At 40.2% G+C, this 13,986-nt stretch overlaps 1 protein-coding gene across 1 annotated transcript in view; it reads left to right on the forward strand.

Annotated features, from left to right (window-relative positions):
- The first annotated feature begins 1,060 nt into the window (after positions 1-1,060).
- Positions 1,061-13,986, forward strand: part of LOC104617359 (lipid phosphate phosphohydrolase 1-like) — a 22,142-nt gene continuing 9,216 nt past the window's right edge. Inside the window, exons 1-2 of the mRNA XM_010282648.1 lie at positions 1,061-1,140; positions 5,000-5,057. Coding sequence (XP_010280950.1) covers positions 1,061-1,140; positions 5,000-5,057 — 138 coding nt within the window. The remainder of the gene's footprint in view (positions 1,141-4,999; positions 5,058-13,986) is intronic.

Below are 13,986 nucleotides of genomic sequence, written 5' to 3' on the forward strand. Positions count from 1 at the left end.
GAAATTATGCCAGCAGAAGTTTTTAACAAACTTAAAAACCTGGTCAACCTAGCAGTGAAGACAAGCCTTGTAGTACTCATAACTGAGTAAAATAATTTCATGTTGAACCTGAGCTCGGGAAAAGGTTACCCCTATTTCTTTGACTGTCTGCAGGGCTTGTTTCAAAAGGATGGTGGCAGGGAAGGTGGTTAGAAATTAGAAAAAGACTGCCTATTTCTTCTTAGGAACTGCTAGATCTGTTTTATGTCAGTTGGATAAGCAGGGAACTTTCATTTGTGTAAGATAAGCGTAAGGTAAGATAGCCTGTAAATGGAAAAATGTGTAACTGTCTGCAAAAAAATGGTGTAGTCTCACGTCTGTTAAGTGTCAGCATTGGCAAAGTTTTCTCACTGTCCGCCACTACATAAAGTAGAGCTGAATGGATCTATCCCTTACCCCAAAAAAGATGAGGGAACTGTGCAAGACACTTGCTATTAGTAAGTCTCATGCCGAAACACCTCCGTCAGTAAAGTTGCCCAGATGAGGATTACTGAATTGGAAAGAGTCTGGCAGCTTTTTCCTTTCTGTAAGTGTAAGGCTTTGTTCTTAAGTGTGGGTTTAACTACTGGCACAGAAGGAAGAAAGTGGAGAAATTGGGAATATTGTCTTTTGAAAATGGGTTTCTGAGTAGTTGATGATATTGTTAAATAGATGAACTGCTCGTGCATTTACTTAAATATTTCTTTCCAATAATCACAGAAGTGCTTAATTTCAGTCTTCAAACCTTTCAATCCCCACTGATCTTGAAAGCTGTAGTCGTGCAAGTCTAGCACTCAAGAAAAGAGCAGGTGCTGTGGAAACATGTTGATTGCTGAATGCAGAGGAAATTTACTTCAAAGAATATGGTGCTTCATCTTAAGCATAAGACTAGCACTTTATTAAGCCAGGTCCTCATGGCACTGAAATACTAGAAATATTTCCCTGACAAGTGTGTGGAACTCTCTGGCTTACTCAACACAGACATGCTGAGCTGCAGCTCTGTCTGGCACTTGTTCCCCTCCAGATCAATGCAACGGGTAGCATGAATGTCAGTGGAAGCTTTGAGTCAGACTTGGAGAATCCAGAGAACTTGAGGATAGAAAGGACTTTCCGGTTAATCCAGTGGGTGGTTTTATTTACTTTGATGTGGGAGTGTGCATCTGGTTTTTCTTAAAGGGATCATTCCATAATGCAATAGTTTTATTGGGAAGATTCCCTTATCATTCAGCCTCTGCCAGGTTTATTGTGGCACCACAAGATACACTTTCTACTTCTACTGTCATTTCTAACGCATTAATTTCTCACCATTTAGTGCTTCACTGTGACATACGTATTAAGCTATTTCCTAGTCTTGTGTTTCACTTAGGCTATTCATTTCCCTGTCAGACTCCTGCACTTGGCTTAAATGTTTCTGCACATTCAGGTGTCCTTACAAAGACACTATATTGAGACAAGACATCAAACTTGTTTACTGAGCTCCAGTGTTAAGTAATGAAATAATGCAATAAAGCAGAACTTACTGCTTAAACATGCTCTTTCTTGCAAGTGACAGTGTAAGACAAATTATCCTTTCATTTGCTGTGTGTTATGTTCCGTTTTTCTACTAATTGAAGAAATGGTACCTTCTATCAGGTGGGCTATCCTCCCCAGGTGAATTTGCCTTTGTTGCATGGAAAGGAATGTAAAAGAATGAAATGGTTGTCAGTGTCAAGTCCTGCAAGGCAATCTGTCTTAGCCTTGCTTATCTGGGATTAGAAATCCTGGCTAAAAGTACTGAGTGGTTCAGTTCAATTATTTCTTGTAGGAATTGTTTGTACTTTGATTATTTTTCCAGGTGATCTTTAAAAATGCAGACTTGCAATAACAAACTGTAGTTTCAAGAAGGCTAAACAGGAGTTTAATTGCCTTGTTTTAAGACCTTTTTGAGATATCCAACAGTACTGTGTGCATTGAAACTAAGAGTATACTTTAGACCTCAAACCTGAAACTGGTTTCATGTTACTACTTCAGGCATTCTTCTAACCTGGTAGTAATATATTGCCCAAATGGAAGTAATTAAAGCTTATGCTTTTTCCTGTTAAAATGCAACCTTGCTCCTCACATCAGAAGTGGTCTGTGAGGTAGGTATTGATGGAATAAAAGGCATGGATCTCTGCAAAGCTGCTCTTTTGGTGTCAGATTCTGCCATTTCAGAAAGACTCAAAACAAGGCTTTGCACTTAGCAACTCTATTTCATGACACTAGAGTTTCATTTGTTGCTATTTCAATATTGGTTTGAAAAAGATGTCCTGAAATCTGATGTGCAATATTCCTACTGGGATAATTTAGCCTGCCTTTCATTAGCAAAAGGTAGGGGTTTGGGGAGTTGTTTGTACCATTTTATTTATAAATGTATTTTCTTCTAATACTTCTGCATTCTTGGGACTTATAAATAAATACTGGTTGTTTTTTAATTAAAAATGTATTTATTTTTGAAATGCTGGCTCATGGCAAGCCAGTACTTGCAGTATGATCACAAAGAAGCCTGGGCTGTGCAGCCGCTTGGCTGGTTTGATAGATGGGATGTTCTCCTGGCTTTGGGAAGATGTTGTTTGCATGCTGAGGAATCATTGGGAAAGTTTTTTATTGTCAAACTTAGTGTTTGAGAGGGTTTTAAGATTTTTTTTTTTTTTTGTTATTTACTTATATTTTAAAATATATCTTGTTTTTTAAAGAAGTCTAGAGACAGCAGTATTGCCAAAGAAATTTCACTGGGATTGCACAATGTAGAATTTGGATCAATACTTTGTCCCAGTTGTATTTTTGGCGATACTTCATGTGCTAAGCACAACATTTTCAATCCTATACAGCGTACTTGTCTACGCCTGATGAGAATGAATTAAAATTTTGTAATCTTCAACTTGGAACAAGGCATTCTTAATGTTACATTGGGGTAATACAGTCATAAAACCAAGAGTGCCAGCAGTCAACACCACCTTTAAAATGGTATAGGAATTCAAAAATAAACTTAAAGAATTGTATTTATTCATTCTCTCACCTACTAGCCTTCTGAATTGCTTCAGCTGGCCATAGGTTGCCTTCAGGAATTGTAGGAAACACCATCTTACGCACAACAGCAATAGCCCCAAAGTCAGTGGATAAAAGATTGGCCTAGGAGCCAGGAATTCCTTATTCTGTATCTCCCGTTTGGTAGAACAGCATGCTTTGCTTTGTTGCTCGGACGACATGTTTGTCTGAAAGACAAGAGCTTTTCAAAATGCTCGCTGCATTGGCTTTCATAGTGGACTCTTCCACAGAGATTTTAACTGGTGAAGAGTTAGAGTACTGGAGAAGGGATATCTAGCTAAAATGTAATCTTAATGTTTTTAAATCTTAAACATCGGAAGATAACACATTGTCAATACAATTTTTCTATTTAAGAACTGGACTAAAAAATATCTGTGGGGTTGTGTGTGAATACACACACACACAAAATTAATCTTGTTCTTTTCACTCCTCTTTCTCTTTTTTGGTACCTCTGAAACTGAAAGCTATTGGCAGTGCTTTAAATCAACTGTAAAGCAAGAACTCTAAAACCTGTGGAGGAACTGAACCCTAAGTGTTTTTTTTTTCTGACATCTGATGCAGTTTCATAAAGTTATACATAAAAATTAATGCACAGGTTTTGCAGTCTCACTTGCGCACAAGATTGTTTTATTGCCACCTCTGTGGTATTTGAGTAGTGACTGTTTAACCCAGTTATGCTACTGCATATCAGAGCTGCCTTCATTATTCTCCTTGCGAAGAGTAGAAACGTTTCCCTTGACCAGGAGTTTTCCTGGCCTCAGGCGCTCTGGCTGGCTGAGGCACCAACACAGGGACCTTCTGGATATGGTGGAGGGCAGTCTGGAGAGCTGTGAAACTTTTTATTTAAGTTGGCCGTGTTTGTGTGTGCCAAACTCTTGAGCAAGGAGTGCTGTGTTAGGTAGATAGGTGGCACGGAAACCTGGCTGATAGCCTGTGAAGGAGCACTATTACAAGGCTCTGTGCATAAAATAGAAAAAATAGTTGAAGTACAGTTTCTTCCATCTCTTCGCTTAAGACTGAATTAGAACTGTCTTTCCATTTTGCCCTCTATTTTTGAGGAAGAGATGGGTGGGATTCATTTTACAGCTATGGTACAACTCCTCGAAGAAGCCACCAGTGCAGGGGAGGACCTTGCCAAAGGCACCCTGGACTGTCACCATCAACTGTCCAGTCCCTTCAGTCTGGACCTGCTAGAAGCCTTTATGAGTTGAAGGCAATGCTGACACTCTTTAAATGAGATAGCCAACTATGAAGCTATTTCTACAAATAATTAGATCAAGTGTCATCTTTTGCAGTTGGCAGATTGGCTGGCTAAGGAACTGCCTTCCTGTCTTTCCCTCTGTCCTTCAGTGATAGATGATCCTGGTCGTTATTAATTGGTATATTTAACAGAAGTATACATATGTATATGTAGTATCAACATCTAGATACGAATTGTTAACTGCTGCCTCTTGATGGTGAGCAAATGCAAATTGGTTTGGGGTGATTAATTTGTTCTCATTTGTTCTCATGCATAATGTGACTATCAGATAAGTAACTTTTAAAATCGGTAATATTTACAGTATTGTAGTATTTATCAAGAAGCTGAAACAAATGCACTGCTTTAAAGAACACTTGATTTCTAGCTTTGGGGATGTGTTCCCTTTCTGCTCAAACTTCATTCAAAGGGCTGATCGTTACTGCCTGATGTGGACATCAACTTAATGCTGGAATAGGACAGCTGTTGAGTAGTGAAGTCTGTGCTATTTGTCAAAAGCTGTTAGACATGTGATGGCTGTCGCGCCTAGATAGCTCCCTTGAAGAAAAAATGTGGAGATGTTTGCATTTTGCTGGTTTACTTCTGTAAGATAAATTAGTATCGCTGTAGACTGAGTGTTGCGAAATTAAAAATAATGTCTGTTCTCTTCTCTTCCAGACTATCATTTTACTCTGGCCATTCTTCATTCTCCATGTACTGCATGCTCTTCCTAGCAGTAAGTATGCTCTTTCCATCTAAATAGCAACAAAAAGTCTGTTAGTTACCTACTACAAAAATTGAAATATTTACTTGGCTCCTTTGCACAAGGGACATTGCTTTTGCAGGATGCCTGTCTGAGATAATTGAAGATTTCTCAGTAGGAGTTGTAAGGGAATGCCACTGGTACTGGGACAAGAAGAGAATTATGTTCAATATGCCTAAAAAGACTTAATATGGTAGTAGGCATGCGTGTCTTGTCTAAAATGAACCTGGTGACAAGTGGGTTTGGAAAATGCACTGCTACTTAAATACAGATATATTGAAAGTATTGCAAGTCATATAAAAATATATAAGGTATGTCTGACTTCACAGAACATGCAAAGTCTATTTAAAAAAATAAACAAAACCCTTAAACCCTGATCAAATGTGGGTGGGCCCACAAAACAGCAGATTGAGTTCCATTTTTAAATTCCTTTTAATTTTCTTCTAGGGGAAGGGAGGGAGAGTGAGGGAAGCGAGGGGACAGATCTGTCTGTGGAGGTAAATACTAATGGTAAGGTCAGTTCACTAATGCTTCCACTGGAGTCTAACATACTTCAGTTCAAATTGTTCCAAGTCAGCTAGGGTAAATTATCTTCACTCCTAGGATAGTAACACTGAAACATTGATTTGGTTGCTCTCCCCCTGCTAATTTGTAACACAGACGGTATTAAACAACTTTCTGCAATTTTGTTGTTAATGCAGTTGTAAAATTAAGCTCTAGTCCTCAATATAAATTGCTAGCATAATACATACATGCCAGGATCTTCACAGAGCTCAGATTCAATTTGCCTTCTCATCTTGATTGCATTTTTAATTTTGCCTTTGTCTCTTGGCAATAGTATAACATCCACAGTGAGTGGACAGATTATTCAAACTCAACTAAAAACCCTACAACCACATACAGAAAGGGGTGGTTCTTCTGTATGACTTAGGTCTTTTTAAACTTTGTTTTAAAATAAAGCTTATTCAGAAGCTCAGTGTTCAGTTTGGATCTGTCATTGCAGTTTGTTTATGGCTAAACCTGTTTAGTTTCTCTTACCTCTCTTACCTATTTATCTAATGTAAATACAAAGAGTTCTTAAAAGTATTATGTCCTGGGTTTGACTAGAATATAGTGGAACTTCCTATCTGTCAGCTATTTAAAAAAAAAAAAAAGTGTCTTTACTTGCTCGTTATGACTGACAGTCTCCAAAATTAGATAGGTCTACTTGTGATATGATTCCAAAAACAAAACCACTATTTTCATAGTACAGTGGACCATTTACTGCTATTTAGCAACATAATAGTGATTTTTGCTCCACTGGGTTCAGCCATACCCTTCGGATCCAACTTCTCTGTGTATGGTTTTGCTGAGCAATGGGAGAATGTGATACCGCCTCGTCTCAGAAGCACAAACTTGGAGACAAGAAGAGTCTTGCTAGGTGTGTGGCAATGTATATGGTTTATAATTTCTACTGACTGGATTACAGATATGTGGCAGGGATCTGAATGTGCCTGAACTTTTACCTCTGTCAGATGTACATGTAAGGAGAGTCCTGCTTGCTGCAGCCTGGGGAAATGGTGGTGGTCAGGAGGACTTCTCAGCTGGTGCAGGCTGAGAGAATCAAGTTGCTGTTTTCAAACCTTCTATCTGTAAATTAAAACCTGTGTTTGCCCTGGCTGCCTGTCCACTCCCCAACAGTGCTTGCTGTGATGCTGAGGCCATCTTCAGTTGACTACAATATACTGGAAGGTTAAAAGAAAAAAAGGAAAAGAAAGGTCAATTTTTTTTAATCTCAGCAGCTGCAAAGATGTGTTTTGCATGAAAGAGTCTCACTAAACTTGAGACCAGAAGGAACTGCAACCTACTACAGCCATTCCCAAAAACTGATCTGTCGGTCAGCTCAGACTACCATTTAGTGATAAAGTAAAAATGAAACCTGAAGACTGTACGAGTGCTAGCAAGTGCCAAAGCGAATCTGCACTACCTCTTAGCCAGGAAAATGAACTTAGGACACCACTTATGACAACCTGAAGTAATAAAATAATGAACATGAAGACTTCAAAGAAACAGTAGCTAGAGTACAGGTAAAAAACCAAAACAAACAGAAGATCTGAGCCCAATGAAGAGGTGTGACACGTAAGGGTTTGTCTAGCCTGAAGCCAGCTGTTTGCACAGAGTGCAATGCAGGTTTTTGATCCCACCACAAGAGTGAAAAATATGACTGCTTCTATATGAGGATGCATTGAATCAGAACCATGTCTAATCTGTCCAAATGCTTGTTAATTTTTATAACCTAATATAAATATGCCTCCCCTTCTCCCAGCATTTGTCTGCACTCAAGGCAAATGCAAATATAAACCAGATGAATCATGTGTCAGCAGCAGGTCCCTACAGTAGTTTCAAGACTTCTTTTACACCAATTTACCCACCTTTCTGGCTTAACTTTGTAGCTGAGTTGTCTTGTTTACAGCAAAAATGAGTATGGCAGTATTTCTTGGCAATAGTGCAGATGTACCCGAAAGGACAAAGCCCATTTGAGTCCCCTTTTAAGTATGCATTGTTCAGATTGGTGCAGGAAGCTCGTAACTAGCTTAAACAGACTGCAGCACCTAGACAGAACAAGAAAAAAGAGAAGTAATCACTAACTTTTAAAATTCCTGTTATCTTTTGATTCTCCACAACTTTCACTTTACTTCATTTTTGTCTCTTATGTGCTAAGACACTCTTAAATTTGTTTCTGTAACTCGTGAACGTGCATAGAAACTTTTGCAGGTCAAGATGACCCTATGTAAAACAGTCTTTTCTAGCATTCATTCCACTATTTTTTTCAACGAGGATAGCAATTTATCTCCAAAAAATTGTAATGATTCTACTCCTCATAGTAAGAAATGTCCTATAAAAAAAAGTCAGTGGCTGAACTGCACACATCTGATTGTATCATTAGGAATACTCAAGAGAAATGCAACAGGAAAATAGAGTACTGCACAAGTTAATATTACCATGACAATAATAATGATAATAAGAAAAAAAACTGTTAATGAGCAGGGGACTTCCTTAGTAATAATCAGCAAAATATATGCATATTCTGCATATTTTATGGACTGATTTTGCCAAATTGATACGTTGACTGTTTTGTATGCCATGATGATTAACAATACACAGATTTACAATACACAGATTTACAAATGCCATCATTAAGAGCTGAAAATGTAAATTTAGCTGTCAGTTAAAATATTTTATTGGGAGATGCGGCGTGTTGCTATGAAAATGTTCACATCGTGTTTACAGCCCTTATATGAAAAATAATCTTCCTCATGGTAGCTGGAACTTGTAAGATATTTTCAATGCAGAAGGAACGTTACTGTAAATGGATACCTCTCTGCCTTAAAAACATTAAACAACATGAAAGCTTGATGAATACATAGAGTTTAGGAGAGCTCAGATTTGTCCCCGCGTGGAGGAGCTGGGGCCTGCTAAGGCCAACAGCACCCTGGTCTGCATTAGGAGTAGTGTCACCAGCAGGTCAAGGGAGATGATCCTTCCTCTCTACTTGGCAGTGGTGAGACATGTCTGGACTGTTGTGTCCAGCTCTGGGCTCCCCAGTACTAAAAAGGTAATGGACTTACTGGAGCACGTCCAGCACAAGGCCACAATGATGGTGAAGGCACTGGAGCCTCTTCAGTATGAGGAATGGCAGAGAGAGCGGGGGCTGTCCAGCCTAGCGAAGAGAAGGTTCAGGAGGATCTTATCGATGTGTACAAATACTGGATGGGAGAAAGTAAAGGCAACTGTGCTTTTCTCAGTGGCATCCAGTAACAGGATGAGAGACAATGGTCACAAATAAAAATACAGTAAATTCCACTTAAATGTGAGCAAAACTTTTTTTCTGTGAAGATGGTCAAACGTGCTCAGCCTAGAGAGGCTGTAGATCCTCCATCCTTGGAGATGTTCAAAATCTGTCTGGACACGGCTCTGGGCAACCTGCTCAAGTTTACCCTGCTTTGAGGTGGGAGACTTGGACAAGATGACCTACAGTGGTCCCTTCCAGCCTCAACAGTTGTAAAACATGCTGAACAGCTTGGACTACAGACCTTGTTTGTTTAACCTACTAGGATTTGAAAAAATGCAGCCTCTGGCAAGAAAGTCAAGAATTCTTTATTTTGAAAGTACTGACTTCGTGTGGGTTGAATAATGCTTTCTGTAGTTGCCTGTGGCATGGTTGCTTTAATCCATGAAAGGAGCTTGTGTGGAAAGTGCCTGAACAGGCAACTGTGAAACTTGCCTGTCCTGGGGCTTTGTGTGTGTGTGAGCTTCACTCTTAGCAACCTTCTGCGTGGGGGAGAGGTGGACAGTGGAAGTCAACTGTCCTGGTGGTCATTCAGTTCTGTAGTAACTGCAAGACAACATGGCTTTACTTAGCTTGCTTAAACAAGAAGGGTATGAATGTCTTTAACAAATATCCAGTCAAGAGTTAAACAGCAAATGTTTTATTAGAGATCAGTTATTCAGTGAACTTGTCAATGAGTAGCCAGAGCCCTGGCTGGAGGAGAAGGCATTCTTTATCTATTCCTGCACCCCAGTTTCTTGTCTTGTCTCTGGCTGAGCTATTGCCCAGTACAAGTAAGAGGCTTTGTGGAGATTAGTCTTCTACTTTCTTCTGTCCTGTAATAAGATTATTCATTCAGAAATCGTTGGGAGGCCTTCATTGGAACATCTGAGGAAGGTTAATGACTCATGTGCAGGATGTTTTTACCTTGCTGATTAACACAGCATTGCTGCATAGCAATCTTTGCATTGAACGTGGTCCTTTTTTTTTTTAAATGAAAGCGAGAAAGTACAGATGTCTTCAAGGAGATGGCTACTGCGGGAAGGTGAGGAAAACGGCTTTCTAACCCTCCCCTTGCCCACGTGGCAAGGCAGAACCAAACCTGCGGCACTTGCCAACCTGTTCGTTAACTGAACGCCGATGCTGGCTCTATACGCTCTTTGCGCACTTACTGCAGCCGCGGACCGAGTCCTGAGCAGGGCAGAGTCGTTAACGTGTGGTATTTCTCACAGGCGGTATTAATCATAACCAGACACTAGCATGCTGCTTTCTGGAGAGACTGGAGGGGTCTGCCGTGTCTGCATACTGCAGAAAGCACACCCTTCAGTGTTGCTCGCGGAACGCGTGTACTGTGTCAGGTTATGCATTTCAAAAATGAGGGAACGCTTTTGGGGGAATCAAAGGGAAATGATCTGTGCGACAGGCAGCGTGAACAGCGCAGCCGTGAAGGGAGAGGTGCTTGAAGTGTGTGGCTTAAATAAAGCCACGTTGCAAAATACCAGGCGGAGTAGTGAAATACTTCTTCAGCTTCAGAACTGGTGAATTACAAACAAGTTAAATTGTAGCTGTCTTCTGTTCTGTGCACCTGCACATGATGGATTAAAAACAAATGTGAGGTGGTTCACTGGCATTTTCAAACGTTTTGGATGCCTTAAACCTTTGATGACATGAGAAATTCCACAAGGCTCAGTGGGAACGGTGATATCTGTTCTGGTCTCTGTATTGGGAGAAAAAAATGCAATTTTGAATATAACCCTGTGCTGTATGTCCCACCTCATAGCGAGGACAATACATGGAAACACCTGACAGCTCAGACTTTATATTTAATGGGAATGAAGATGTTGACAAAAACTGCAAGCTGTAGATGCTGCTTGGAGGGTGTTTTTTTTCTAAAGTTCATCTCCTAGGGATGTTGTGACTTCAATGTCTTCATATTCGTTATGGAAGCAGGAATTTTGTCTAGATGGTCTCATTTTCTTGCTTCAGGAGCATATAGAAGAAAATATGTGATTTAGTTCAGAAGGAGGGATAGAAGCTGAAAAGCTTAAAATTCCAAACTGAAAATACGTAACTTGAATTTAAAAAGAGCTAAAGAAACATGAAAGAATATCATCCTGCATGAACTGTTAAAAATCAATAATCTAAGCAAGCATATACCTGGGAATTTGAAGCATTTCTCCTTAGTTTGTCCTTTGGTTTGTGCCAAAAGTTCTACTCTCAGCATTGGAAAGTAGAACTTAACTTTTAACTTCAGGAATGGAAATACTCATTTGGTATGTAATTTGGACTCATGTCTTTCTCAGAGGACACGAATAACCTTTGTTCCCCAGCATTTACAGTTACTTAATATTGTCTTTCTTGGGTTTCTTGCAGGAGCAGCATTCACCTTCCATGCATGTGGCAGTCAAGCTTTTAAAGGTTATTTAAGTAAAAGGAATGAGGCTGTGGTACTATATCAACTTACATACCTCTATTATTGATAGCAGCTTCATTAAGCTAGTCCCTACGTAAAGGCTTTTATGGCAAAAATTGTAATGAATCTACATTTTGTTACCATGTTTGAATTGTCGGTGTGCATGTGTGCAAAATCTGTACTTGAAGGGGCCTCATGTAGCTTGCTATATGTGGCATTAAAACAGAAGCAAGGGGAGTGCCTACTGCAAATCAGTGGCACCTGCCATTGAGTAAGGAGGTTTACTCATCTGTAATTCTGTTTCATAAAACATTTAGCTAACAAGTTCTAAAAGAATGATAACACAATAGAAATGTGTGGGTCTTGAGTAACTTCAGGGGATGTTAAATAGTTTATATAATTTGCCTATTTAAATAAACAGTACTGAATATCACTTACAGCATAGAGATCTCTGCTGCGTTTTTAACTGGATGTTGTGTTGCCATGTGCGTGTAAAAAAGTCATTGTGTCTAGCTGGACCAGCTTAAGGCCTGGGTTTTCAGCCTACTTTCAGGTTAGACTTAAGTTTTTTTTAGTTTCTAACTCAGTGGTATCTGGAATGAGTGAAGCCACAGAAGAAATCTGCTTGCAGACTGTCAGGCCAGGAACTTATTGTGGAGAGTGTATTTTGAGATTCACTTGGCAGAGCTAGGAGGGTCAGTTTGGGTCCAGTCAGAGCTGTTATCTATGGGATGCTTTTGCCAGCAACAGCTTCATGTGGAAACTAGAGGGAGTTTGAGCCCAACAGTGTTGTGGGAGCCCAGTGACCTAGTAACAGCTGCCAGATCCCAAATTGTCTTCATCGTCCCCCTTCCCCTGCTGCACCTTTCCTTTCACAGGTGGGCGGTTGGCACCAACTCTCCTGCATCAACAAAACCATTTTGTCTTGGCTTGGAGAATGGGAGGGCGAGTGTAGTTGAACACCTCTTCCAGAGATGTTCATGGGACCAAACCAGCACCCATCCCCTAGAGGGGGTGTTGCTGCTGCAGCTAAGTTGAAGCAAAATCATACAATTTTTTGAAAACGTACATCTGAAGCTATTGCAAATTAAAATGCTAAATGCATGCTGTCTTCAGTAGCAAGAATGACCACAGTGCAGCTGTTGCAGTGGGCAGAAATGAGTGCGGCCCCAAGGATCAGGTTGCTGTAACGGAATCGCTCTTGGCTGTAGCTGGCCTACGCACTTCCCTGCCTGCGCTTAACGTGGGATGAAGAACAGGGCTGCAGAAACCCAGCCAAGTTGCCCTGCTATTCTGGGGACAGCAACGTGCCTGCATTGCTTAGACTTGAGATAAAAGGAGATGATGAATCTTTGCATGATGTAACTTGAGTGGCTCCCGAGCTCTGCCACAGTTTATTGGGAAAGAACATCGTGTGTGTCCAAGGACTCGGGGAATTACAGACGAGTGCAGGAGGGTGACTGGTATTTCAGTGACATGGGCTGACAGCCTTCTTTTGCAGAGAGATCATAGGCTAAATGCAAGTGAAAAGCAGGGTTTAGGCTGCTTTTTGTATGCATGCTTCTAAATGTGCCAATCCAGCTTTGCTCCTGAAGTCTCTTACTTTAATTTTTTATGTTGGGATTGGAGGTTGAGTGAAACTGTACCCAATTAAGAGGCTGGGAGCCTTTAGCACAGTATTTTAGGTACGTCTGTTTGCATGGCAGTGTTTTTTTACTTTCCCAAATGCTACTGACTAGAGCTACAGAACAGTCCTTAACGTGTTCCTGCCCACATGAAAGTTGGGCACTACCTAGTCTTCAAAAACTAATGAAACAACATTTGTTACTGAAAATGTTTTGTTTGGCTGTAGTTGTGGGTAGTACCAAGCATCTTACTTGAAGCAGAGATGAAAAAAATAAAGGATAACTGGTCATGCTGTGAGGCTCAAGTATGGAAACGCTTGTGCTTCTACTTGTACATGCTCCTAGTATTATTTTAATAATGGTATTTAGACTCCTTAATAGTAAGCAAACAAAGCAAAACTATTTCTCCATCGTTTGCTTGGGAGTTACAGCTGTCTGTAGTGATGAGGTTACTGTGAATCGGCTCCTGTAGGGGTGAGCTGAAAGCTATACTTTGCAGTGCTTATGTTCTTCCAGTGAAGGTTTCTGTTACTTGGTAGACACAACAGAAAAATACTTACTCCAAGTAGAAGGAACACATTTAGTTTTTTTTCTCATCAGAAAAGGGCCAAGTGTTTGCATTTGCAATGGGATAAAATGTTACTGTTTATGCTGCTTTATGGTAAAATGATGTCAATAAACAATTATATCTGCAATGTACAGCCAAGTTGATTTTGGAGTTTTAAAACCCAAAAAAACATTACACGTCCAGTGGGAAATGTCTGTACAGAATAGATTGATTGTACTTTGATGTTGAATTCAGAGTTAGGCTATTACTAGTAAGAGACAGGATTTTTTTCCCCTTGCATAGGAGGCAGCTTTTGCACATCAGTTGCCTTTTGACAGCAGCATGCAGCTATCATAGAGGCCAGACTAGTACATATTCTGTCTTTTCTCCCTAGTCCCATCATTGTTTCCCCCTTAATTCCCACTGGTGTCCAGTGTGTCAGTTCCATGAACCAGCCCAGCTCAGCACAGGGCTATTCAAACATCAGAGCTGGCACAGGGTAGTCAGCA

Source organism: Phaethon lepturus, unplaced genomic scaffold, assembly GCF_000687285.1.
Source record: "Phaethon lepturus isolate BGI_N335 unplaced genomic scaffold, ASM68728v1 scaffold6360, whole genome shotgun sequence".
NCBI classification, from domain to species: Eukaryota; Metazoa; Chordata; class Aves; order Phaethontiformes; family Phaethontidae; genus Phaethon; species Phaethon lepturus.